At 42.3% G+C, this 23,915-nt stretch overlaps 1 protein-coding gene across 1 annotated transcript in view; it reads left to right on the top strand.

Annotated features, from left to right (window-relative positions):
* Positions 1-9,571, top strand: part of LOC119807123 (vomeronasal type-2 receptor 26-like) — a 32,119-nt gene extending 22,548 nt beyond the window's left edge. The window contains 5 exon segments of the mRNA XM_042054516.1: positions 1,365-1,488; positions 3,911-4,207; positions 4,210-4,500; positions 4,503-4,837; positions 9,308-9,571. Coding sequence (XP_041910450.1) covers positions 1,365-1,488; positions 3,911-4,207; positions 4,210-4,500; positions 4,503-4,837; positions 9,308-9,571 — 1,311 coding nt within the window.
* The last annotated feature ends 14,344 nt before the right edge of the window (positions 9,572-23,915 follow it).

Raw genomic sequence — 23,915 nt, 5'->3', positions numbered from 1 at the left:
CTGCAGCAAGAAGCTGTGTTAAACTCTGTATTTTTGTGTCTAGAATTCCACTTCAAGCTCTCTCAGGTTTTTAAATGGATTTAGTTGGCCACATTGGTGTGCCAATTTGTTATAAGGAGACCGCTTGTTAGTTCTCAACTGCTCAGCCCTGAAATAATCACACAGAAACCATATTAATTAAATCACTGCTTGGTCCATTAGCTCTAGCTTCTTATTGGTTAACTCATACATATAAATTTAACCCATTTGTAGTAATCTGTATATTGCCACATAGCTGTGGCTTACCGGCTAAAGTTCTGTCTGGCTCCAGTGGGGCTACATGACTTCTTCCTGCCTCCACCTTCCTTCTTCCCACATTCAGTTTAGTTTTTTTCACCTGCCTCTAATCCCTGTGCAGATCCAAGACAGTTTCTTTATTAATTAATGGTATTCACAGCATACAGAGGGGAATCCCACATCAAATCATTGTAAGAATTACTGATTCATTTTGGATTAATTCTCTAGATTGCCTGGTAAAGATCTAATAGACCCTTGGCCTTCCTGGTAAGAAGGAACAACTCAGGCAGTTTTCTAGATGGATCACAGAGGCCAAGGCTTAGGTGGAAGTAACTAACTTAGGTGAAAGAAATAAGGTGATGATCTGGGGACAAAAACAGTCTCTGGAAATAGATGATTCTGAACTTGAATTTAAAAAGCTCTATGCACATTCATCTCCCTTATTGTTGGCACCATTCACCCTGAGCATCTCAGTGATATGATGAAAATGGACATGATGCATAGTGATGGGGATGTTGTGGTCTTCTGGGATCCTGCTGGAGAGGGAAAATCAGTTTTCTCTAATAAAACAACACTGGGTATGTCAACCACTCCAGGGCAGCTCTCATGTCAGGAAGAGTTGACCAGCAAATAAGGGAACTCAGGTTTTGTTTTTGTTTTATCGGCTTTTATTTGTTTACAATTTGGTGGGTTTTGTTTTCATTTGGTTTTCTTTTTTGGTGCTGTTGTATTTTATTTTCTAGGTTTGGAGGGTTTTATTGTTGTATTGGGATTTTGGTTTATTTTTTGAGAAAGAACTTAATGTTGGATGGGTAGGGAGAAAGAGATGATCAGAACAGATTGGGGGTATGATCAAAATATATTTAAATGTAAAAGATGTTTTTTTTATAATAAAATAATAAGTGAATTAAATAAAATAAAGTAAGAGTTCATATGATGCCAAGAGAAAAATATTTTTAAGCGTCAAACCCTCTAAAAACATGGCAGTTCCTGCTGTTAGCACAGGAGTCCTGCTGAAATCTGCCCTGTGGATGCTAATCTGGATTCTGCCTTTTGTCTCACTCCCTCCTCCCATGTCTCCTGTACAGGCTCCTTTTGCTGTCTGCACTCCAAGTTGTCTACTGGGTTTCAGAAAAACACCTCTTGAAGGAAAGCCATTTTGTTGTTTTGATTGCCTGCCTTGCCCAGATGGAGAGATCGCAAATGAGACAGGTATTTCTGGAAATGACTTGAATATGGAAGAATACATAGTGAGACGGGGCTGAGTATACAATGCCTGAGATCATTTATATTTATATAACTAACTGCAACACTTAAAAAAGAAGTTCTTGTGAAGTAGTGGTGGTGTATGCCTTTAATCCTAGCACTTGAGAGGCAAGTGAATCTCTGGGAGTTCAAGGCCAGCCTACATACAGAAACCCTTTCTTGGAAAAACAAAACAAAACAACAACAACTAAACTTTATTTCACTCCAATTTTTACTGTTGCTTTTTGTTTGTTTTATTTTGAAATTGAGCCTTGCTATGCTGCCCAGGTTGGTCTCAAAACCTTGGGCTTCAGTGATCCTCCTGCCTCAGCCTCCTGGATGACTTCAGGAGTATGCTCCTGCATCTGGTCCAGCTTAGTCTTCAGCACATCTGTGCTGAGTTCAGTTTGACTTTAATAAATAAACAGCAAGAAAATATATTCACCTTCATCCTTTCTAGAGACACTATAATTTTTAAGTGCTTGTGGTTCTACGTAATATGCTTGTGGTGTCCTTTTCCTCTCAACCCCATGTAAGTATTTTCTCAGACATCAGTAGAAGGCTTGATGTTTCCCGGTCTATGTGACTGAACTGTTTTTCCTCCGTAGTCTAACATCTATTAAGTATAACATTATCCTTGTACTTCACTAGTTATGCTTCTCAGAGTCTGGAACAATAACTTTTGTGCTGTGTCTAAAAACTTTAATTTTAAAAAGTTTGCAAATGTACAAGTTTATGTTTCCTGCAAATCAGTTTAATTGAGTGATAAGGTTCTGTGATTCTAAACAATGTTGAGAAAAATATTCCTTTCATCATTGTGCATGGAGCACATTTTTGTGTTGGGTTTTGAACCTGAAGCCTCACATATGCTAGGCATGTGCTCTATATACAGCTGCACCCACAGATCATTCAATTATCATTATGTTTCATTACTGGATTAAATTTACCCAGGGCTCATCATACACCTTTAACAATGGATTCAGTACAGTTTCTTTGGCCCATCAGCTTTTCAGTGGCTGCTAAAACATCTTGATAGTACCTTTGAAACATTGCATCTATGCTCTGGAAGTAGTCCAACCAGTATTATTTCCTGTGCACCCTTTTTATTCAAACCACCAATATCTAGCTGCTTATGTTAAAGGATGATTCTTCAAAATTGAAAGGAAGAGTAAACAAAACTGATACCCAAGCATATTAACTTTTGATAATAACCATAAGGAAATCATTATCCCTGAAAACAACCTATGTATACCACTGGAAAGAACTGGTTTGAACCACTTTTTGGAAGAAAATTTAACAGTATGGAATGATCAATACTTTACTGGTGTTTTAAGACTTTTTGTGACATAAACTCACAGTTGAACATGTAATTGTTTTCTTTCATCTTTTCCTTCTCTTCTTTTCTTTTGAGACAAGGAATCACTGGGAAGCTCTATCTGGCGTGGCATGTGCGATGTAGACCAGGCTGGGAGGCAGTCCTGTTTCTGTTTCCTGAGTGCTGGAATTACAGATGTGTGATATTGTATCTTGCTGCGATTATTTTTCTGACTAAAGAGAGGCCCCATGCAAGTGTTCTTCAGAGTGAATGGTGTCTAAGCTTAGAGAATAAGACTTCCCATTCACTGCATTAGCTTTAAATATTCAGACTTACCTCTACCTGTATCTTTTCTTCAAAAAGATACCATGAGAAGAAAATTACTAAATGTTTTGATAAAATAACATAAATATATGCAATAAATATACATTGGCAATTAAGTGTAAAATTATTTTTACTTTAATCAAGTTTTAATTATAATTCAAAGAAGTATTTTAAGGAACTCATCAAAACAAACATTTTTTTACTGTAAGTAAAAATATTCAACTCTACAATGTATTGCCTTCAGCATTATTTCTAAAATAATGATACATACATGTATGTAGTCAGATTTTTCTGCCCCATCTGCCAGCTCCAAAATAACCACATGGAGACTTATTAATTATAAAAGCTTAGCTGATAGTTTAGGCTTGTTCCTAACTAGTTCTTATAACTTACATTAACCCACATTTTTTAGTCTATGTTCTTTTATATGGCTCAGTTACCTTCATTCTGTACTTCCCATGCTGATTCCTCTCTGTCTATCTGGCAACTCCACCTTTTTTTTTCTTTGCAGTATCTTCTGTATCTAGCTGTCTTGCCTACACCTACTGCCCAGCAAAAAGCCATTTAGGTTTTTATTAAACCAATAAGAAGGCACCCTGGCAAAGACACATCTTCACAGTATACAAAAAGGTTATCCCACAACACATTCCCTTCAGAATTAAACAATGGTTCTACCCACGGTATACTTCCCACACTATCATTTGGGAAGTGACTGATGGAATGTCAACATCAATCTGCTTTTCCTTTCAGATATGGATCAATGCATCAAGTGTCCAGAAGATCAGTATCCAAATAAGCAGAGAAATCAGTGTCTTCCTAAAATTATGACATTTTTGTCCCATGAAGATACTCTGGGAGCTGTTTTGGTCTCTGTAGCCATAAGTTTATTTGTCTTCTCAGCTCTAATTTTAGGATTATTTATCTACTATCGGGACACACCCATTGTCAGAACAAATAACCAAAATCTCAGTTATATTCTGCTTGTTTCTCTAATGCTCTGTTTCTTTTGCTCATTGATATTCATTGGTCAACCTAGGACAGTCACCTGTGATTAAGACAAACAATTTTTGGGGTTGTATTTTCTGTTGCTGTCTCTGCCATCTTGGCAAAAACCTTCATTGTGGTTATGGCCTTCAAAGCCATCAAACCAGGGAGTGCATGGCGAACATGGATGGTGACCCGACTCTCAAATGCTATAGTCATCAGTGGTTCCCTCATCCAAGTGTGCATCTGTGCAGTCTGGCTTGGGACATATCCTCCTTTCCCTGACATTGACATGCAGTCAGAGTCTGGGCAAATCATCCTGTGGTGTAACGAGGGCTCCACCCTTGCCTTCTATTGTGTCTGGGGTACCTAGGTTTTCTTGCAGTTCTGAGCTTGCTTATTGCTTTTCTGGCAAGGAGGCTACCAAATAGCTTCAATGAGGCAAAAATAATCATGTTCAGCATGCTGGTTTTCTGCGTTGTGTGGATTTCCTTCATACCCACTTACCTGAGCTCCAAAGGCAAAACCATGGTGACTGTGGAAATTCTTTCCATTCTGGCCTCCAACGCTGGCTTATTGACCTGTATATTTCTTCCCAAGTGCTATGTGATCCTACTAAGATCAGATGACCAGTCAAGAGGGAAGTTCTTTAAAACAACTTCCTTCTTACGGCAAAGGAATTTATTGCGATGTGTATGAGATGAACCATGTGGAAATAAAGACTCACAAGTGTGGTGTGAAGTCAGTGCATTTTACTAAACAATGGCATCTGCTATTTAATCAAGTGTCTCTGTCATCCTTGGAGACAGCAAGTCACAGTAAACAAAGCCACCAGGGGTTAGATAGTTGCCAACTAGTCATGACTTGATGTGTCATTTCTTTAAATCGGGTTTTCTTATTTTTTTGACATCATGTCACAGGACTGGAAAAGGATTGTGTGAGACTAAAATAAAATCATTTGCATGGAAAAAAGTAGCAGTTGTTTAAAAAATGTGCTTCCTTTCTATTAGTCACATACAAGATGATGCTTTCTATTCAATACAGATTAACTTTAAAATCTCCAGGAGTTCTGGTGTAGAAAACTCATGGTCTCTGCTTCTCCCTCCTGAAGCGTGTCACAAACAGTATAGGATGTGTAGAGTTTTGGTTGTGTTTTGTGCTCTTCCCTATTCCCCGGATGAAATACCGTGGATGGGAGCTTAGTTAGAGTTTCGGGGGAAGCAGAGGTGCATTGTGCCCTGAGGCTGTCTAACACAGCAGGGCATAGATGGTCCACTGCAAGAGGAAGCAGTCTTCATGGAGTGCTGTTTCCTAACAGAGTTGGGAATTTCATATTGCATTCCACATCTTCACCTAGTGAAAGTTGATATCATTTGCATTCATTGGATTCTATTCTCAAGGCAGGAATGTGTCTGAACATAGATGTAGACCAAGAGATGAGGTTTAAGGACAGAGATTTAAAAGGACACAGAGAATTGTGGGATCATGTGCCCTGGAATCTGTAGATTTTCAGATATTTGCTTTTATCTATCCAAGAAAATTCCTTTAAACATGTCTGCCAGTTCTGGGATCCTGTTCCCCATCCTGGGTTACCTCACCCAGCCTTGATACAAGCAGAAGAGCTCAGTCCTGCCTCAGTTTGATGTGCCAGGCTTTGTTCAAGCCCTTGGGAGAACGACCCCTTTCTGAATGGAGATGGAGGAGGATTGGAAGGGGAGGAGGTAGATAGGAAGCAGGAGGAGAAGGAGGGAAACTGTAGTCATTGTGCTAAATAAGTTAAAATGTTATTTAAATAAAATAAATGATTGTCAATGGATCTTTTCTCGTAATGGTTGACAGTTAGGGGTTGGCCCTTCCTGCATTAATATGTCAATAGCAGATTTAGAAGACAACTCTTGCTTTGATCTACTGGCATGCATTCATTAAACAGAATGCCGGGCTTTGTAGAGACATTTTCCTATGCATATAGAATGTGCTTTGATAGTGTTCCCCCATACTTCCTTCCCTTGGGTTTAATTTCCTAATCCCTTCTCTTTAATCCTCTCTGTCCCCAGGACAGTTTCATGTCTATTTTCATGGTATGTACATACATGATTTTACATTTCTGTATAAAATCTAGTATGTAGAACCAAAAAAATATGCAATGTTTGTCTTTTGGAGTCTGACTTAATTTTTTCAATGAGAATGTCCACTTGCACTCATTTCCCTGGATGCAGCATAATTTTATTTTTCCCTGTGGCAGAATGAAATTCTACTCTGCATATTTACCACATTTTCTTTTTCAGTTCGTCCATTGATAGACATCTAGATTAACCCAAAATGTAGCCAATGTTCCAATTCCAATCCCATCCCCAATCCATCCATAATTACCTATTCTATTTCCCTTTCTTAACAAAAATCTCCTGTAACCTCTCAGGAGAATCAAGTGAGGTGGGAGAAGAGAAGGGATTGGGGGGAAAAATATAGAGAGAGACAGCTAAAATTGAGAGAAATTTGAGGAGTACTACGGAAACCCAATACAGTAGAAACTTCTGAAAATATATACATATATGAAGGTGATCTAAATGAAATCTCCAAATAATGGGGGAGACAGAGTCCCAACCTTCCATATCTTTTCACCAAACTAAGCTTCTAGTACCGGAATTGGGTTACATCTTATGCAGTTGCTGGCCAAACCCAGAGTAGCTAAAATAATCCTGTACAATAATGGAACTTCTGGAGGCATCACAATTCCCTACTTCAAACTCTACTACAGAGCTACAGTACTGAAAATAGTCTAGTATGGGCATAAAAACAGACAGGAGGACCAATGGAACCGAATCACCAGATGGAACCCAATGACACTGTTTGGGTGACCAAGAGCCGGAGACCAGACATTCCAGGAGCCTAAGGGAAAAAACAAATAATACTAGTCTAAACACGCAAACAAACAGTAGTGATAAATTGACTACTAATGATATTCTGCTATACTCATCCGTCAGTGCTGTGTTCAGTCATCATCAGAGAATCTTTCTCCTGCAACAGATGGGAACAGATACAAAGACCCACAGTCAGACATTACACAGAGTGAGAGATCTTGGAACACTCAGCCCTAAACGAGATGTCACCATCAAATTCCTCCCCTCAGAGCTCAGGGAACCCTAAAGAAGAGGAGGTGGAAAGAGTGTAAGAGCCAGAGGTGATAGCAAACAGCAAGAAAATAAGGCCCCCTGAATCAACACGAGCACAGCTCATATGAACTCACAAGACTGAAGCAGCACGCACAGGACCTGCATGGGTCTGTTCCGGGTCCTCTGCACATACATTGTGGCTTCCAGTTTATTGTGTTTTATTCCTGAGAATGTGAACAAGTGGGCTTCTGATTCTTGTGCCTTCTCTTGGACTCTTACTTATGTTGGTTTGTCTTGTCCAATGTTTGAGTTTTTTTAAATCTTATTACAATTTATTGTAAGAATAAAAGTAAGAAAAGATATTAATGCAGAAGTAAAGATTAAAAAATAAAAGACAGTAATACAAAATTGATAAACATTATACCACAAGTCAGCTTCACTTTTTCTTGGCTGGATGCTTTCGAGTCCCCTACCACATTGTGAAGTCTTACGGAACAAACCGTTCTGATGGGGTACACAGTCTGTGGCTCCAGTTTAAATCTGGAAAATAAGAGTTATGGGTATGCAGTGTCCCAGAGAATGTAAACCAATGAATTGTGGGGTGAGCTTCTGCTCAGTCCCCAGTAGGTGTCAGTCCTTCCTCTGGTTTTGCCCAGCCCTAATACGAAATATTTCTTCCAGAAACTTACTACCCATTATTTTTTTCTTTTCTTTTTTTTTTTTTTTTTTTTTTTGGTTTTTCGAGACAGGGTTTCCCTGTAGTTTCTAGAGCCTGTCCTGGAGCTAGCTCTTGTAGACCAGGCTGGCCTCGAACTCAGAGATCCGCCTGCCTCTGCCTCCCGAGTGCTGGGATTAAAGGCGAGCGCCACCACCGCCCAGCCTTACTACCCATTATTGTCCTGAGTGTACTGGACAGTCATGAGTCTCTCTTCTGCCTTGGTTTCTAAGACCAAAGGGGTGGTCACACCCATGTTTTGGCTTTGCTTGTTTTATCTTTTCTGCTTCCAATGTTCTCTTCCCGGGCTCTACCTGCCTCTGCAGGGGTCCACTTCAGCAGTCTCCACAAGCCAAGCATCAGCTCTGTTTAGTAAGTGTCGGTCCTTGGTAGCACCCAGCCCTAAATGGGTTGCCTTTATTAAATCTATCCCTTTGAGGCTCAGGGATTTATGTGGAAGAGGAAGCAGCTGTGAGGGCCAGAGTTGATGGATGGCTCCAAGGAAAAACAGTGTCTTCCCGACACAGAGGGGCTGATGCACACATGAACTCACAGAGACTCTGGCAACATGCACAGACCTGCACAGGTTCAAGCCAGATGGGTCCCAGCATCGCGAGAAGGAAGAGGACACACAGTCCCGCCTCCTAATCAAGAAGCTATTTGCAATGGATATCTTCTGGTCAAAGAGAAAAAAGTCAGTTTTCTCCAATGGAGTGTCTATCAACCACACTCCAGGACAAGTCCCATCCAATATAAAATGAACTCCATGTTTTGTTGGCCGGAGGGGTGGGGCATTTGTTTCATTTTGTTTTGTTTGGGAACTTGCTGTCTTATTGTTTGTTTGTATGCTTTTCTGTTTTTGTTTTATATCTTTTGAGAGAGAGAGAACATGGAGTTGAGAGAGTGCAGACAAGGGAAGGGTCTAAGAAAAGTTGGGGAGGGGAAATGCTCGAAATATGTTACATAAAAATATTTTTAAATAAATCTTTAAAAAACAAATCTTTTAGAAATTAATGGTCTGCCAGGCAGTGGTGGCGCACGTATTTAATCCCAGCACTCAGGAGGCAGAGGCAGGCGGATCTCTGTGAGCTTGAAGCCAGCCTGGTCTACAAGAGCTAGTTCCAGGACAGGCTCCAAAACTCCAGAGAAACCCTGTCTCAAAAAGCAAAAAAAAAAAAAAAAAGTAATGGTCTTAATGCCCACACTGTTGGGGTCCTGGTCAGAAAGTCTTTTCCTGAGCCAGAGTTCAAACACATTTCCTACTTCCTCTTTCATCACATTCCGGTGTCAGGCCTTATGTTGAGGTCTTTGAACCATTTGAAGCTGAATTTTACACAGGGTGAGAGATCAGAATCACCTTTTAGTTTTCTACCTGCAGCTATCCAGTCTGACCAGCACCACTTGTTAAACAACATGAGGCGGCTGTGGGAGTGTGGGTTCATATGTGCGTCCTCCATTCTACTCCTAGATTTGGAGGAAAGTGAAAACACAGACTGCCTCTATCTGTGGGACACGGTGAAAGGAGTGAAGAGGATGTTTTTCAACGACTGCGCACAGCATCCCTACCTGCCACCACCACCTCAAGCACCATCATGTCCATAGGATCAGATGGTCCACGTGCCAAAGCAGTTGGTCCAGCAGCCTGGACACGATGATGAAGAACCTTGTCCTGCCTCCAGCCTACTCAAAACTAGCTGGTTTTTAAACACTTGTTATGTTCACCAGAGTAACATATTCTTGTCAGGAATGTGCAGCCGCCAACATCCAAAAAGGATCTCTAAGTCTTGCTGGTGGGAGGTGCTGGGCCTAGAAGGACCATCTTTGCATACCCCACACTGCTGGGCTCCAAGAAGATTTACTGAGATAGAAGGTTCTTAAAATTGAGTTGGAACAATAGAAACAGAAGGAACACTGCCAAACTCTTTTTTTTTTTTTTTATTTTTCGAGACAGGGTTTCTCTGTGGCTTTGGAGCCTGTCCTGGAACTAGCTCTTGTAGACCAGGCTGGCCTCGAACTCACAGAGATCCACCTGCCTCTGCCTCCCGAGTGCTGGGATTAAAGGCGTGTGCCACCACCGCCCAGCTTGCCAAACTCATTTTATGAGGCTACAATTACTCTGATACCCAAACCACATAAAGACATTACAAGAAAGAGAATTACAGATCAATCTCCCTCATGAACATCGATGCTAAAATACTGGCAAACAGAATCCAAGAACACATCAGAAAAATCATTCACCATAATCAAGTTGGCTTCATCCCAGAGATGCAGGGATGGTTCAACATACGAAAATCTGTCAATGTAATCCACCATATAAACAAACTGAAACCAAAAAACACATGATCAGCTCATTAGATGCTGAAAAAGCCTTCAACAAAATACAATATCCTTTCATGATAAAGGTCTAAACATAATAAAAAGCAATGTATAGAAAGCCAACAGCCAACATCAAGCTAAATAGAGAGAAACTCAAAGCAATTCAACTGAAATCAGGAGCAAGACAAAGTTGTCCACTCTCTTCATATCTATTCAATATAGTACTTGAGATTCTAGCTAGAGCAATAAGACAACAAAAGGAGATCAAGGGGATACAAATCAGAAAAGAAGAAGTCAAACTCTCATTATTTGCTGGTGATATGATAGCTTATATAAGGGACCCCAAAAATTCAACCAAGGAACTTCTACAACTCATAAACACATTCAATAATGTAGCAGGATACAAATTAACTCGAAAAAAAGTAGCCCTCTTTTACACAGAGGATAAATGGGCTGAGAAAGAAATCAAAGAAACATCACCTTTCACAATAGTCACAAATAACATAAAATATCTTGGAGTAACTCTAACGAAGCAAGTGGAAAACCTGTATGACAAAAACTTTAACTCTTTGAAGAAAGAAATTGTAGAAGACACCAGAAAATGGAAAGATCTCCCATGCTCTTGGGTAGGTAGAATTAACATAGTAAAAATGGCAATCTTGCCAAAAGCAATCTACAGATTCAATGCAATGCCCATAAAAATCCCAGTAAAAGAAAAAAGGATTTGCATTTCCCTGATTGCTAAGGAGGTTGAGCATGCCCTTAAGTATCTTTTGGCCATTCAAACTTCTTCTGTTGAGAATTCTCTGTTCAGTTCAGTGCCCCATTTTTTAATTGGGTTCATTAGCATTTTAAAGTCTAGTCTCTTGAGTTCCTTATATATTTTGGAGATCAGACCTTTGTCTGTTGTGGGGTTGGTGAAGATCTTTTCCCAGTCAGTAGGCTGCCTTTTTGTCTTAGTGACAGTGTCCTTTGCTTTACAGAAGCTGACTGAGCTCCCAAAGTTCTGATGAGGAGCAGAAGGAGAGAGATCATGAGAAAGAAAGTCAGAACCATGAGGGATGCATTCACCCACTGAGACGGCAGGACAGAACTAACGGGAGACCACCAAGTCCAGTTGGAATGGGAGTGATGGAACATGCGACCAAATTGGACTCTCTGAAAGTGGCTGATGGTGGAGGCTGACCGAGAAGCCAAGGACAATGGCGATGGGCTTGGTCTCTATGACAAGGACGGGCTCTGTGTGAGCCTTGTCAGTTTGGTTGCTCACCTTCCTGGACCTGGAGGGAGTTGGGAGGACCTTGGACTCAACATAGTGTAGAGAACCCTGATGGCTCTTTGGCCTGGAGAGGGAGGGAGTAGGGGTATGGGTGGAGGGGAGGGGAGGGAAGGGGGAGGAGGAGGGGAGGAGATGGCAATTTTTAATAAAAAATAAATAAATTGGAAAAAAAAGAAAAAAGGATAGCCAAAACAATCCTGTACAATAAAGGAATTTCTAGAGGCATCATAATCCCTGACTTTAAACTCCACTACAGAGCTACAGAACTGAAAACAGCCTGGTATTAACATAAAAACAGACAGGAAGACCAACGGAACTGAATTGAAGACCCAGATATTAATCCATACACCTTTGAACACCTGGTCTTTGACAAAGAAGCAAAAAATGTAAAATAAAAAAAAAGCATATTTAACAAATGGTGCTAGCATAGCTGGATATCAACATGTAAAATAATGAAAATAGATCCATATCTATCACCATGCACAAAACTCAAGTCCAAATGGATCAAAGACCTCAAGATAAAACCAACCATATTGAACCTCATAGAGGAGAAAGTGGGAAGTACACTTGAACGCATTGGCACAGGAGACTACTTCCTAAATATAATCCCAGCAGCACAGACACTGAGAGCAACAATAAATAAATGGGACCTCCTGAAACTGAGAAGCTTCTGTAAAGCAAAGGGCATGGTAAACAAGACAAAAACAACAGCCTACAGAATAGGAAAAGATCTTCACCAACCCCATATCAGACAGAGGTCTGATCTCCAAAATATACAAAGAACTCAAGAAATTGGTCACCAAAAGAACACATAATCCAATAAAAAAAATTAGTACAGATCTAAACAGAGAACTCTCAACAGAGAAATCTAAAATGGCTGAAAGACACTTAAGGAAATGTTCAACATCCTTAGCCATCAGAGAAAGGCAAATCAAAACAACTCTGAGATTCCATCTTACACCTGTAAGAATGACCAAGGTCAAAAACACTGATGACAACTTATGTTGGAGAGGTTGTGGGGTAAAGGGAACACTTCTGCATTGCTAGTGGGAATGCAAGCTGGTACAACCCTTTAGATGTCAGTGTGGTGATTTCTCAGAAAATTAAGAAACAACCTTCCTCAAGACCCAGCAATACCACTTTTGGATATATATCCAAACGATGCTCAATCATGCCACAAGGACATGTGCTCAACTATGTTCATAGCAGCTTTGTTTGTCATAGCCAGAACCTGGAAACAACCTAAATGCTCCTTGACCGAAGAATGAATAAAGAAGATGCGGTACATTTACACAATGGAGTACTACACAGCAGAAAAAATAATGACATCTTTAAATTTGGAGGCAAACGGATGTATCTAGAAAATATCATATTGAGTGAGGTAAACCAGACCCAGAAAGACAAATATCACATGTACTCATTCATAAATGGCTTTTTAGACACAAAGAAAAAAAAAAAGAGGCTCCTAAGAGAGACATACATGAATCTAAGGAAGTAGAAAAAGACAAGATCTCCTGAGTAAATTGGGACCACGTGGATCATGGGAGAGGGTAGGAGGTGAAGGAAGAGGAAGGGAGGGAAGCAAAGAAAAATATATAGCTCAATAAAAACAATGTTTTTAAAAAAGAAATTGAGTTGGCTTTATTTCCCCATTCTCTGCTTTATCAACAAGGCTGGAGGAGCTCTTATCTCCTACTCACCTGGTCCACTAAGTATGACATCAGCAACTTAAAGTGCTGGCGTGATAACTTGTAGAAGAGTCAGGCTCTCAAGATTCCTGTGAACTGAGTTATGATAAAGGGATGGGAAATTACTATGCTCATTGTGTAGAATAGTAAAGAAACGCTGCTGACTTTGCCAGCTGAAAGCAAATTGCTTCTGGTGGTCCTTAGAAGGACATGTATTGGAAAATTTATTTGCACCATCAACAGCTGTATGCAATGTACCAGAAGGTGTATTATTACATGCTTATGTAAGGAAGCCACATCTGGTACAACAGCTGCAATTGAAGTCACTACATGAGTTTATGGTAATAAAACTGTCATCCACAGTCCATTGGCCTTCTGCGTACATCAAATAGAATCATTAAAGAGAGGTGTGAAGGGATTTATGGCTGTGCAAGTGTGCATTGCTCCTAGGAAAGTGTGGTTAGTGTGTGTTGAGTAGTGTCTAAGCGGGTGGCTTTTTGGACTTCATTTTGCCTAAAGAGTTTTAGGTCGAAAATTGGTAATACTGATCACAAAGCTTATCCTTAAGCTTCTATTTCAGACGATTGAGAGAAAATAAATTTTCTTCTTGTTCAGAGGAAGACAACTGACATATGTACTCATGTGTATTTACAGAACAGAGAGACTAGATAGTTCCTAAATGCTTTTCTATTTGGCGCAAGTCCCTAACTGGTTCCAGTCAACAGTCTGAACAGGGCGTGCCTAGTTTAGTTTACTTTTTATTTTCTGCTGACTTCACCCTAACTGAACTTTCTGAAGGAGTCCTTGGCTTTGGAAAGTTTCTGGCTTTCCCTGGTACTTTGTGACCTCCTGACCCCGCTCAGCAAGGGCTTCCAGGCAGCAACCTGAAACTTCAGGAGGGCAGCTGGGGAAGAGGCCCAATTCCCCACCCAGAGCTCTCCGAAGGCCTTCTGCTAGAAGTTGTGCCTCCCGGAGAGCTCTGGAATATTCCAAACATATTTGTCTTTCAAAGTTCCATTCTAATTGGAGGCAGGTGGGAGCCACAGGACACAAACTTTTTAAAGACTGTAATTTTCATTTGCTGTTGGGAAGGAGAGAAAGCGAGAGCAAGAAAACAGAGCAATTAAAAGTTTTCTCAGTGACAGCGAAGCCGCGGGCCCTGAGGTAGTGCCGCTTGCGTCAGTTTGCTGTAACAGCGTCGCTCCTCGGGGAGGCCCAGCCCGGGGCGCAGTGATGAAGTCTGAGTTTGCTTCAGTTTGCATCACGGAGCCGCGCTCCCTTGTTTGTGAGAAGCTGTTCTCCCGGCCCAGGGGAGACGCTCTAAGTCTGCTCTCTGCCTTTCTGTGCCTCACCGATGTGCAGGCCCTGCTTTGGGGGGTACCCTCCACACTCTAGCCCCCCACATCACTGTATGAGCCTTTATCAGAGCCTAGTGGCTGCACACTGAGGCCCTGCCGAGCCTGGGTCCACTGCCTCATCTGAAGCGTCATTCTCTCTCCATATGCACAAAGTTCCATGCACCCCACTTAGCATAGGCCCCAAAAAGCTAATCCTAGGAATTTTAGTATCTCATGCCAATTAATTGGTAGGAAACACATTTTTCCAGTTAAATCTGCTTATTCCCAATATTCCCTTAAAGTCTGGTCCTCTTGTACAGAGGTATTTCATGTCTCCCCATGTACCACAAACTGGACAAAATCTGCCTCTTAGAAGCCAGTTCCTAGAAACTTGAATATCTGTTTCTAAAGGTATTTTTCTGTGAATATAAGTTATTAAGTTAGGGCTGGAGAGATGGTTCAATGGTTAAGAGCACTGACTGCTCTTAAAGAGCACCAGGGCTCAATTCCCAGCATCCACAGGGCAGCTCACAACTATCTGTAACTCCAGTTCCTGGGGATCTAATGCCCTCACACAGACACACATACAGGCAAAAATGCCAATGCATAAAATGCACATAAAATAAAAATAAATAAACCATAAGAAAGTTATCAAGTTAGATTTTTTTTTAAAGCCATGAATTATGTGTCCCCTTTCACTCTTTTGTGTGAAGCTGTTACTGCCACTTCTTCCTGTGCTGTCTGCCACAGCTGCTGGCGTGCTAGCTGTCAGGAAGTGGCTCTGTAGACTGAACAGATCGAGAACGGAGTCCTCCGCCTAGCCTTTTTCCATGGACAAAACACAGTAGGATGTTTACTTTCAACACAGCATGTGTGTTTCTGTTACACTTCTCAGTGTCCAAGGAAGGGCATAGCTGTATAACGCTTTAAAGCCATGGTCTAGAATGCTAATATTTAGCAGACAAGGATGCTCAGAGAAGGAAAGCAAATTTAAAATGCAGAAGGGCACAGAGAAGACCCAGATCTGCTTCTCTTTGAGCTGTAAATTGAGGCGAGAGCAGCAGTAGACATGGAAAAATCGTGAAAACCAGGTTGTTTCCTGAGTCTTGTCAATAGTAGACAAGCAGGTGACAGATGTGTGCGTTAAACACTTTAAGCGGGAGGTTTAGGGCCGGGATGTAATTCAGTTGGTGGAGTGCTTGCTTAGCATGCACAAGGCTCCGAGTTGCATGTTCAGCACTGCATCAACCAGGCACAGTGATTCACAACTGTAATCCCAACACGCAAATTTCCAGGCAAGTGGATCACCCTATACAGTGCACTGTGGGGCAGCTCCAGCTGTGGGCCAGCTCCAGCTGTGGGCCAGCTCCAGCTATCGACCAGCTCGGATACATGAGCATTGTTTTAAGTAGAAGAGGTTGCAGTTTAGAGAAGTTGAGTTTTTTGGTTAATAGCACAGGTTATTTGCAATTACATACACTGAAATCAGGCAACACTTTCTTACAGTCTAGCCTGTCTCCCAGTGAGACCCAGGTATGTGACTTTATCCTTCCTAGGGGTCAAAGTTTCCCACAGAAAATGCAGTTTTAGAAGTACTATTCCAGATTCCTCCCAGTTCTGTGTGACCTGATGATCCTCTATCGAGAAACGAAGGCTGTGCTTACTCTGGTTATGAGACTGAAGCACCATCTTAGCCCCCTACCTTCTGGACCCCTATGCAGTCACATATTCTCCCTCTCCTTTTGTCCCTCCCCCTTCTTCCCTCTTCTTTGATAACTTTGATATTTTCTCTAGACTGTTTGGTCTTGTTCACACCCCTGTTTTTAAAGGGCCTGTGAAATATTCATTTACACTGTGTGAATATATGTCACTGGGATTGGATTAATAAAGAAGCTGAGTGTCCAACAGCTGGACAGGTAGAGGTTAGGCAGGACTTGCAGACAAAAAGAGAGTATGAAGAAGGGGAGGAGTCTCAGAATCTTGAGGCAAAGCAGAGAGAAGAAGATGAACTAGCAACATTGAGAAAAAGTACCAAACCATGTGGCAGAGCATAGATAAGAAACATGGGTTAACTTAACATGTAAGAGTTAGCTAGTAAGAAGCCTGAGCTATTGGCTGAGCATTTATAATTAATAATAAGTTTTTGTGTGGTTATTTGAGAATTGGCTGGCAAGACAGAAAAGCCCATCTACAAGGGCCAGTCTACCCCTTTACTGAAAGCACAATGGTGGGCACGGGACCCTGCCCATCACTTCAGTGCATGAGGTCCGGCTACTCATTTTGTCTCCAGTTTCTGAAATGGGTAAATCTTTGCTGACTCGGGATGAGGAGGCAGTGGTGTCAGTACTGTGTCTGCTTCCACACTCCAGGAGTGCTACAGAAGTTGGAGGTGAAGCCTCAAACCTAGATAATCAACATTGAGTTTCAAGAACACTTTTTCTACCCAAATAGTTTAAAGGAGAAGGAATGTCTTATGTGTGGTGATATTTTCTTTCTGCCTTAACAAGTGAAGCTTGCCTAAAGATCAGAGTGCTGAACTAGCCACACTGGTTAGCCATTGAGGCCAGGCAGTGGTGGCACACACCTTAAATCTCAGTACTCAGGAGACAAAGGCAAATGGATCTCTGTGAGTTCAAGGTCACCCTGGGCTACCTAAGATTGAATCAGTCTAAAAGAGGAAGAGCCAAGCAGTGGTGGCTCACACCTTTAATCCCAGCACTAGAGGGGTGGAGACAGGAAGGGATATAGCTGGGTGGAGAGAAGAATATAAGGCAGGATGAGACAGGAGCTCAGGATTCAATCTGAGGTGTCATAGAGATAGCATTGAGTTTGAGGACTTGTAGGCACAGGATACCACATTCTGTCTGAGGATTTCGTAGAGGTAAGAACTAGTGGCTGGCTGCTTTGCTTCTCTGATCTTTCAGCTTTCACCATCTGGCTCCAGGTTTTTATTATTAAGACCAATTAGAAATCATGTTACACTTTTAGGTGTAGGCCCATATTCTCCAGAATCTATATTAATCTATGCTAACCTGAATCCAAGAAGTATTACTGTTTACAAATTGGGAATCTATCTACCCAGCCAGCAGTCAAGGGACTGATGCTAATCCAGAAGCCAGGGTGGGGATCACTGAAGAACAGCCCAGTAAATACCTGCATACAGCGTTTCCTGCCTACAAAGTCTAGAATCAGTATCAAAACAATGCCAAACCTGCACTCCTTATTTATAAATAAGACATGTGGAAAGAGCTTGGCAATAAACACATGAACAACACCGGTTTTCTTTCTTTGATGGATTTCTTCTATGAAGCCAATCAAAAGACTGGCGATTAGTATTTTAAAAATACAAAAACAATTCGAGACCAGCCTGGTCTACAAGAGCTAGTTCCAGGACAGGCTCCAAAGCCACAGAGAAACCCTGTCTCGAAAAACCAAAAAAAAAAAAAAAAATACAAAAACAAGACTGAAGTAGCTCAGTGATTTATATATCAAGGTTTGAACTGGAAGAGACAGGAGATCAGTGACTGTTACATAGCTCCCTATATGTATAGGTGGTGCTTTAATATGTGACCTTCTCATGCACAACACTTCTAGGCATGAGGCTGGGTGCAGCTCTGGCCGAGTCTGCTGAGTTCATGTGCTAGCTGTCCCAGGCTGGGAAGGAGGGCATGCTGAAGGGCATCTCTGTCCATCTGGTCTTTCTGGAAGTCTGCCAAGGGGCTGGCCTTCTGAACAGAAGATACCCAGAGTCTCTGTTCCTATTATATGATGGATGGTGGATTCAGGTTACATCACCTTATTCTTTAACTAATACATTTCATTCTTTCTTTTAAACTATAGAAGCTACAGTCTTTAGAGAGCACCTACGGCAGGAATATTTGATAATATATTGCAAAACATGCTCAAAGTCCTGCCTTGTCATGGGGACTACAGCCTTCCCACCTAGCAAAGCTTTGAAAAGAGCCTGGGAAGCACTGGGATAAGTTGGTGGCAGATTGTTTGTACCTGGCTGGTACAGGCCCTGGATTCTGTCTCCAGTGCTGAAAACACAAAACAAAAAGTAATTTACTGCCAAAAGAGTTATCCGGCATTCTGTCTGTTTGTTTGCTCGCCCTGCTTTGAGTAGTCAGTCCCTGCTATGAAGAACAAGAAGTCGCCTTTTGGGAGGTGGTAAAAGTAAAGAAACATTCAATGAGCCGGGCGGTGGTGGCGCACGCCTTTAATCCCAGCACTCGGGAGGCAGAGGCAGGCGGATCTCTGTGAGTTCGATGCCAGCCTGGTCTACAGGAGCTAGTTCCAGGACAGGCTCTAAAAAAAAAAAAAAAAAGCTACAGAGAAACCCTGTCTCAAAAAACCAAAAAAAAGAAAAAAAGAAAAAAAAAAGAAACATTCAATGATGAGGTGAGAATGCAGGAAAACATTTTAACTGCATTTAGCATTAATATCAGAATTGACTTGAGCCATTTATAGAACAATGCTTAGAATTAATTAACCATCTCAGAGATGGCATGCTGATGTGGGAGGTCCTTTTGTCTATGTGTTGTTCTTATTGGTTAATGAATAAAGAAAACTGCCTTGGCCTGATAGGGTAGAACTTAGGTAGGTGGGAAAGACTAAATTGAATGCTGGAATGAAGAAGGGCAGAGTCAGAGAGAGACACCATGGAGATGCCAGAGTCAGACATGCCGAAACTTTGCCGGTAAGCCACTGCCACGTGGAGAGACACAGATTAATGGAGATGGGTTAAATTAATACATAAGAGTTAGCCAATAAGAAGCTAGAGCTAATGGGCCAAGCAGTGATTTAATTAATACTGTTTCTGTGTGATTATTTCGGGGTTAAGCGGCCAGGAACCAACAAGCAGCTCCCTCCTGCAACAACACACTCTGAGACTGAGGGACAAATGGCAAAGGTGTACAATCAGGAAGTGGCAAAGGGAATAGAGACAGAGAGGTAGCAGTGTGCGCGCCTAGCAGGCACAAAGCCCTGGGCGAGCCTGCAGCACTGAGGAACAGAAGAGAATCTGTCTATTTAGTAAGAAATAAGGAGAGCGACTCAGTGTGGCCGCTTCAAATCTTCTCCTTTCATTTCTCTATCTTTAAATTTTCACCTCTGAAGTTGAACTCAGTGTAACTTGAGTTGGCTGAGGCTGGAACACCCTCCTCTTCTTCCCTCAGAATCCCATCCCCTAGAATCTGCATTCAGCAGCCTGCTTATGACAGCTATTAGATCCAGAGGGCCAGGGTCAATCAGACAGCAAACAACTCAAGTGCCATGTGAGTTTAGAAGCGGGGACTGCTGAGGCAATGGAGAAAGACAGACAATGAACCGACATGCAACAGGAAGAACAGGAAGTCGCTCACTTGCAGGACCTGGCTTGTATTCTTTTCACCAACTGACAACCAGGATTTTTTGTTAATTCTTCTCTCATATATTACATTCTGATGTCAGTTTCCCTTCCCGCCCCTCATTCAGAACTCCCCCATTTTCCCTCCCCCAGATCCACCCTCTCTCCATCTCCCCTCAGAAAAGAGCAGACCACCCAGGGACATCAACCATATTCAACATAATATAAGGCCAGGCACATCCTAACAAATCCAGGCTGGATGAGGCAACCCAGCAGGAAATGAGTCCCATAAGCAGACAAAAGAGTCAGTAACCGATCACCTATGTGCCCACAGTTCAGAACCCCTCAAGGACACCAAGCTACTCAGCCATAAAATATATGTAAGGTCAGACCCCTACAGGCTCCCTGATCTCTGTAAACCCACATGAGTCCTAGTTCAAGTGCTTTGTGGACAGTGTTCTCCTGGTGTCCCTGACCCCTCTGCTTCCTCAGATCCTCCCTTGCCCTACGCTGCAGGACTCTCTGGGCTCCTCCTAATGTTTGGCTGTGGAGCTCTGCATCTACTCCCATCAGTTGCTGGATGAAGTCTCTTTAGTCTCTTTGATGATGATTCTGCTAGGCTCCAGTCCCAGAACACTCCGCAAACAGGACAAGCTATAGATCTAAGGTTTTTGTGTTCCAATTCCTCCACTTGAGGCTTTGCCTGGTTACCAAAGATGGCCGGTTTAGGCTCCAGACCCCCAGGAATTTTTGACACACTTTCCTGAGGAGCATCATACATAAGACTAATAAAACTCGTGATGGCCAGGCCCGAAATCCAGTGTATGATCCCAATAGCTACGTTTAGGTGTAGATTAAGCTTAGATTGCTTCCAGGGATGTGGGAGGAGTTACTGTCAGGATTGAGAAATGTAAAAGGGGGTGGGAGTCCCAGCTCAGAGGTGGGTAGAGTGCCTGCCCAGCTGGCACAAACCCTGGGTTCTCGCCTGCCATTGCAGAAATATTAAATAAAACCATTTTAAGACTGCAATACATTGGACAACATTTAGGATATGCTAAAGGAAAGGATATTTCAAGAAAATATTTTAATAAAAAAGGAAGCCACTTGAAGCCAGAAGCACTCTGGGCACACTGACCAAGGCCCCCAGAAAACACAGCAGAATGGTGTTTGGGGGAAATGACGGCCAAACAAACTGCAATGCGTCTTACATATACGTCACTGCAGGAAAAAAAAAAAGAAAGAAAAGCCCCAAGCAGCGCAGAGAAGTAGCGCCTGCTGTGACTCTAACTCCCGTGGACATGACAAGTGAGAAAAGTGAAGTTTGAGAGGAAATAGAACGAGTTGTTTCCTAAGTGTTGAGAATGGAAAGATGCGTTGAACTTAACAAATACGCTTAAGCTTCGATTGGTCCTCTTAGTTTCGTTAATTATGTCACTGCTGCCGGCAGTGAAGACTGCAAACCAAGTCCTGCAGGTAAGTGACAAAAATCAGGGACTGGGGAGAGGGAGAGGAGACCTTCAGAGTGACTGATCACTGATGAACAGCACCCCTGAGCAGGCTCTTGGCCTCAGACTGCACCGGCTACTCAGCTACCCGCTGGCAGGACCCAGACCCCTCCCCTCCAGCTGGCCACTACAGGCTCCTAGTCCACCCAGCAGTTTGCAGTGGCTGTGTCCCGTGCGAGGGGACTGGCAACCAGTGGGGGATATGGGCTTGCCTTGGCCTCGCTGGACGCCAGGCGGAAGAGGACATGGGGACAATCCCGGTCTGGGAGGGTGGGAGGGGCTGCAGGATGTGGATCCTTCAGGGCTTCTAGGGTATTCTAACAGCATCTCAGCTCTAGTTCATACAGCAATACAAAGCTCTAGGAGGACTTGGCTCTCCTAAGTAGCCAGGTGTGGTGGCACACGCCATCCAGAAGCAGGGGGATAGAGCGAGTTCAAGCCCAAGCCGGACCTAAAGGGGGTGGAGAGAAAACTACGTGAACACTGACGTTCAGTGTGGAGTCCCTGGGGTGCTTCTGGCTCAGGTTCCAGCAGGCTCGCCTTTGTACACCAGCGGAAGCACAGCTCCATCTGGTGGACGAATGGACAACCAGCCATGGGCTTTGGCCTGTTGTTTCTCCCTTTTCCTTCTCCCTCTGTATCCTTCCTACTCTTCCTGGCTCAGGATCAAATCGTGTGTACCAGGCAAGAAAGATTGAGAAAGGCAATCTCCAGCTCCAGGCCAGCCTGGACTACATAGATTCTGTCTCAAAAATAAATACCATTAAAATAAGTGTGGCTAAAGGGCACAATTGCTGTATCACACTGTACAATTACAAAACAAGAAGGGGCAGTTTTATAAACTGGGCAAGTGGTGTCCCCTGTCCCTGTGTTTTCCAGGGTGATGAAGGAGCGATGTGAGTCCAGGGACAGCTGGGCTATATAAAAAGACACCATCTCAAAACAAAGGCCAGCCCCCAACAACAGCGACGACAAAAAGCCAACAGAAGTTTGAAAACAGAATGCCAAATAAGTCAGTGTTGCCTGTTACTCTAGATACATTTGTTTGCTACTGAAAAATAAAACAACACATTTAGATTTCTTTTTCTGAATAGCTGCTATAAAAATGAATGGTTTTAAAATGTTTTAATGTTTGAGAATTTCATAACAAATAAAATAGTTTTGATCAAATCCACCCACCATACTCTCCCTTAAACATTTTCCCACATCCTCTGTCATCATTTCTCACCCCCAACCTCACATACTCTTTTTTTTTGTTTTTCTTTTTTCTATTATTGCTTTTATTGAGCTATACATTTTTCTCTACTCCCCTCCGTTCCTCTCCCTCCCCTTCTACCCTTGTTCATGATCCCCATGATCCCAAGTTACTTAGGAGATCTTGTCTTTTTCTGCTTCTCATGCAGATTAGATCCATGTATGTCTCTTTTAGGGTCCTCTGTTTTCTAGGTTCTCTGGGCTTGTGAATTGTAGGTTGGGTTTGTTTGTTTTGGTTTGGTTTTTTGTTTGTTTGTTTTATGTCTAAAAATCACTTATGATGAGTATATATATATATATATATATATATATATATATATATATCTTTCTGGGTCTGGGCTACCGCACTCAATATGATGTTTTCTAGATATATCCATTTGCTCATGCACTTTAAACAAAACAAAAACCCGCTGAGTTCACCTAGTGAATCAGTCTGAGCATGAATACAGGGCCATCCGCTGGAACATGGGCAGCCAATGACAGGCAAGAACTTGAAAACAAAAACAAAAAAAACCCCTTACTGTCCATTCCAGGAGCCACCAACTGCCTATCATAGCTTTTCAGTTAGGAGCGGGGCTTTATGATCCCCTCCCCACCCACGCTGGATTTTCTCCTGGCTGGATCTTGTGCTGAGTGTTTATGTGTGCGATGACCCAGCCACAGCTCTAAGGCTGTCCTCCACAGCTTTTGCCTCTTACAGTGTTTCCATTCCTTCTCCCGTGAAGCTCCCTGAGCCTTGGGGACCGTGAGTGTAGTGTCCCTTTTCTGACATCTGAGCAGTCCAGTCTCTTATTCTCCTCACTTTACCCAGCTGTGTGTCCCTGGGTTCGTCTCCATCTACTGCCAGAGAAGCTTCTCTGACGCGGGCTGGGAAATGCACTCATCTATAAAGATCCGTATTTAGAAGGCTGTTTAATACTATGCCCATTTAACAAACAAAGTGGTTGGTCGCTCCCGTGGCAATTCACACCACTGTTAGGCCAGTGGGCATATCTTGCCAGGCTGGTTGTTATTGTGCGACAATTTTTAATAAAGCATTTATGGGTACATATTTTTCATTTCTCTTGAATAGATAGGTCAGAGGGGAACAGCAAAAACAGACAGTAAACATTTCCTCTTAGTGTAATACTTAAAAACCAGAAATCCTAATTCTCTTTTCCAATCATTGCATCTGACCAAACTATTCAACACTCTCTTTACATACCTTCAGGTACTGCATT

The sequence above is a fragment of the Arvicola amphibius genome, chromosome 2 (genome assembly GCF_903992535.2).
Source record: "Arvicola amphibius chromosome 2, mArvAmp1.2, whole genome shotgun sequence".
NCBI lineage: Eukaryota > Metazoa > Chordata > Mammalia > Rodentia > Cricetidae > Arvicola > Arvicola amphibius.
This window is presented reverse-complemented; position numbering and strand designations above follow the sequence as displayed.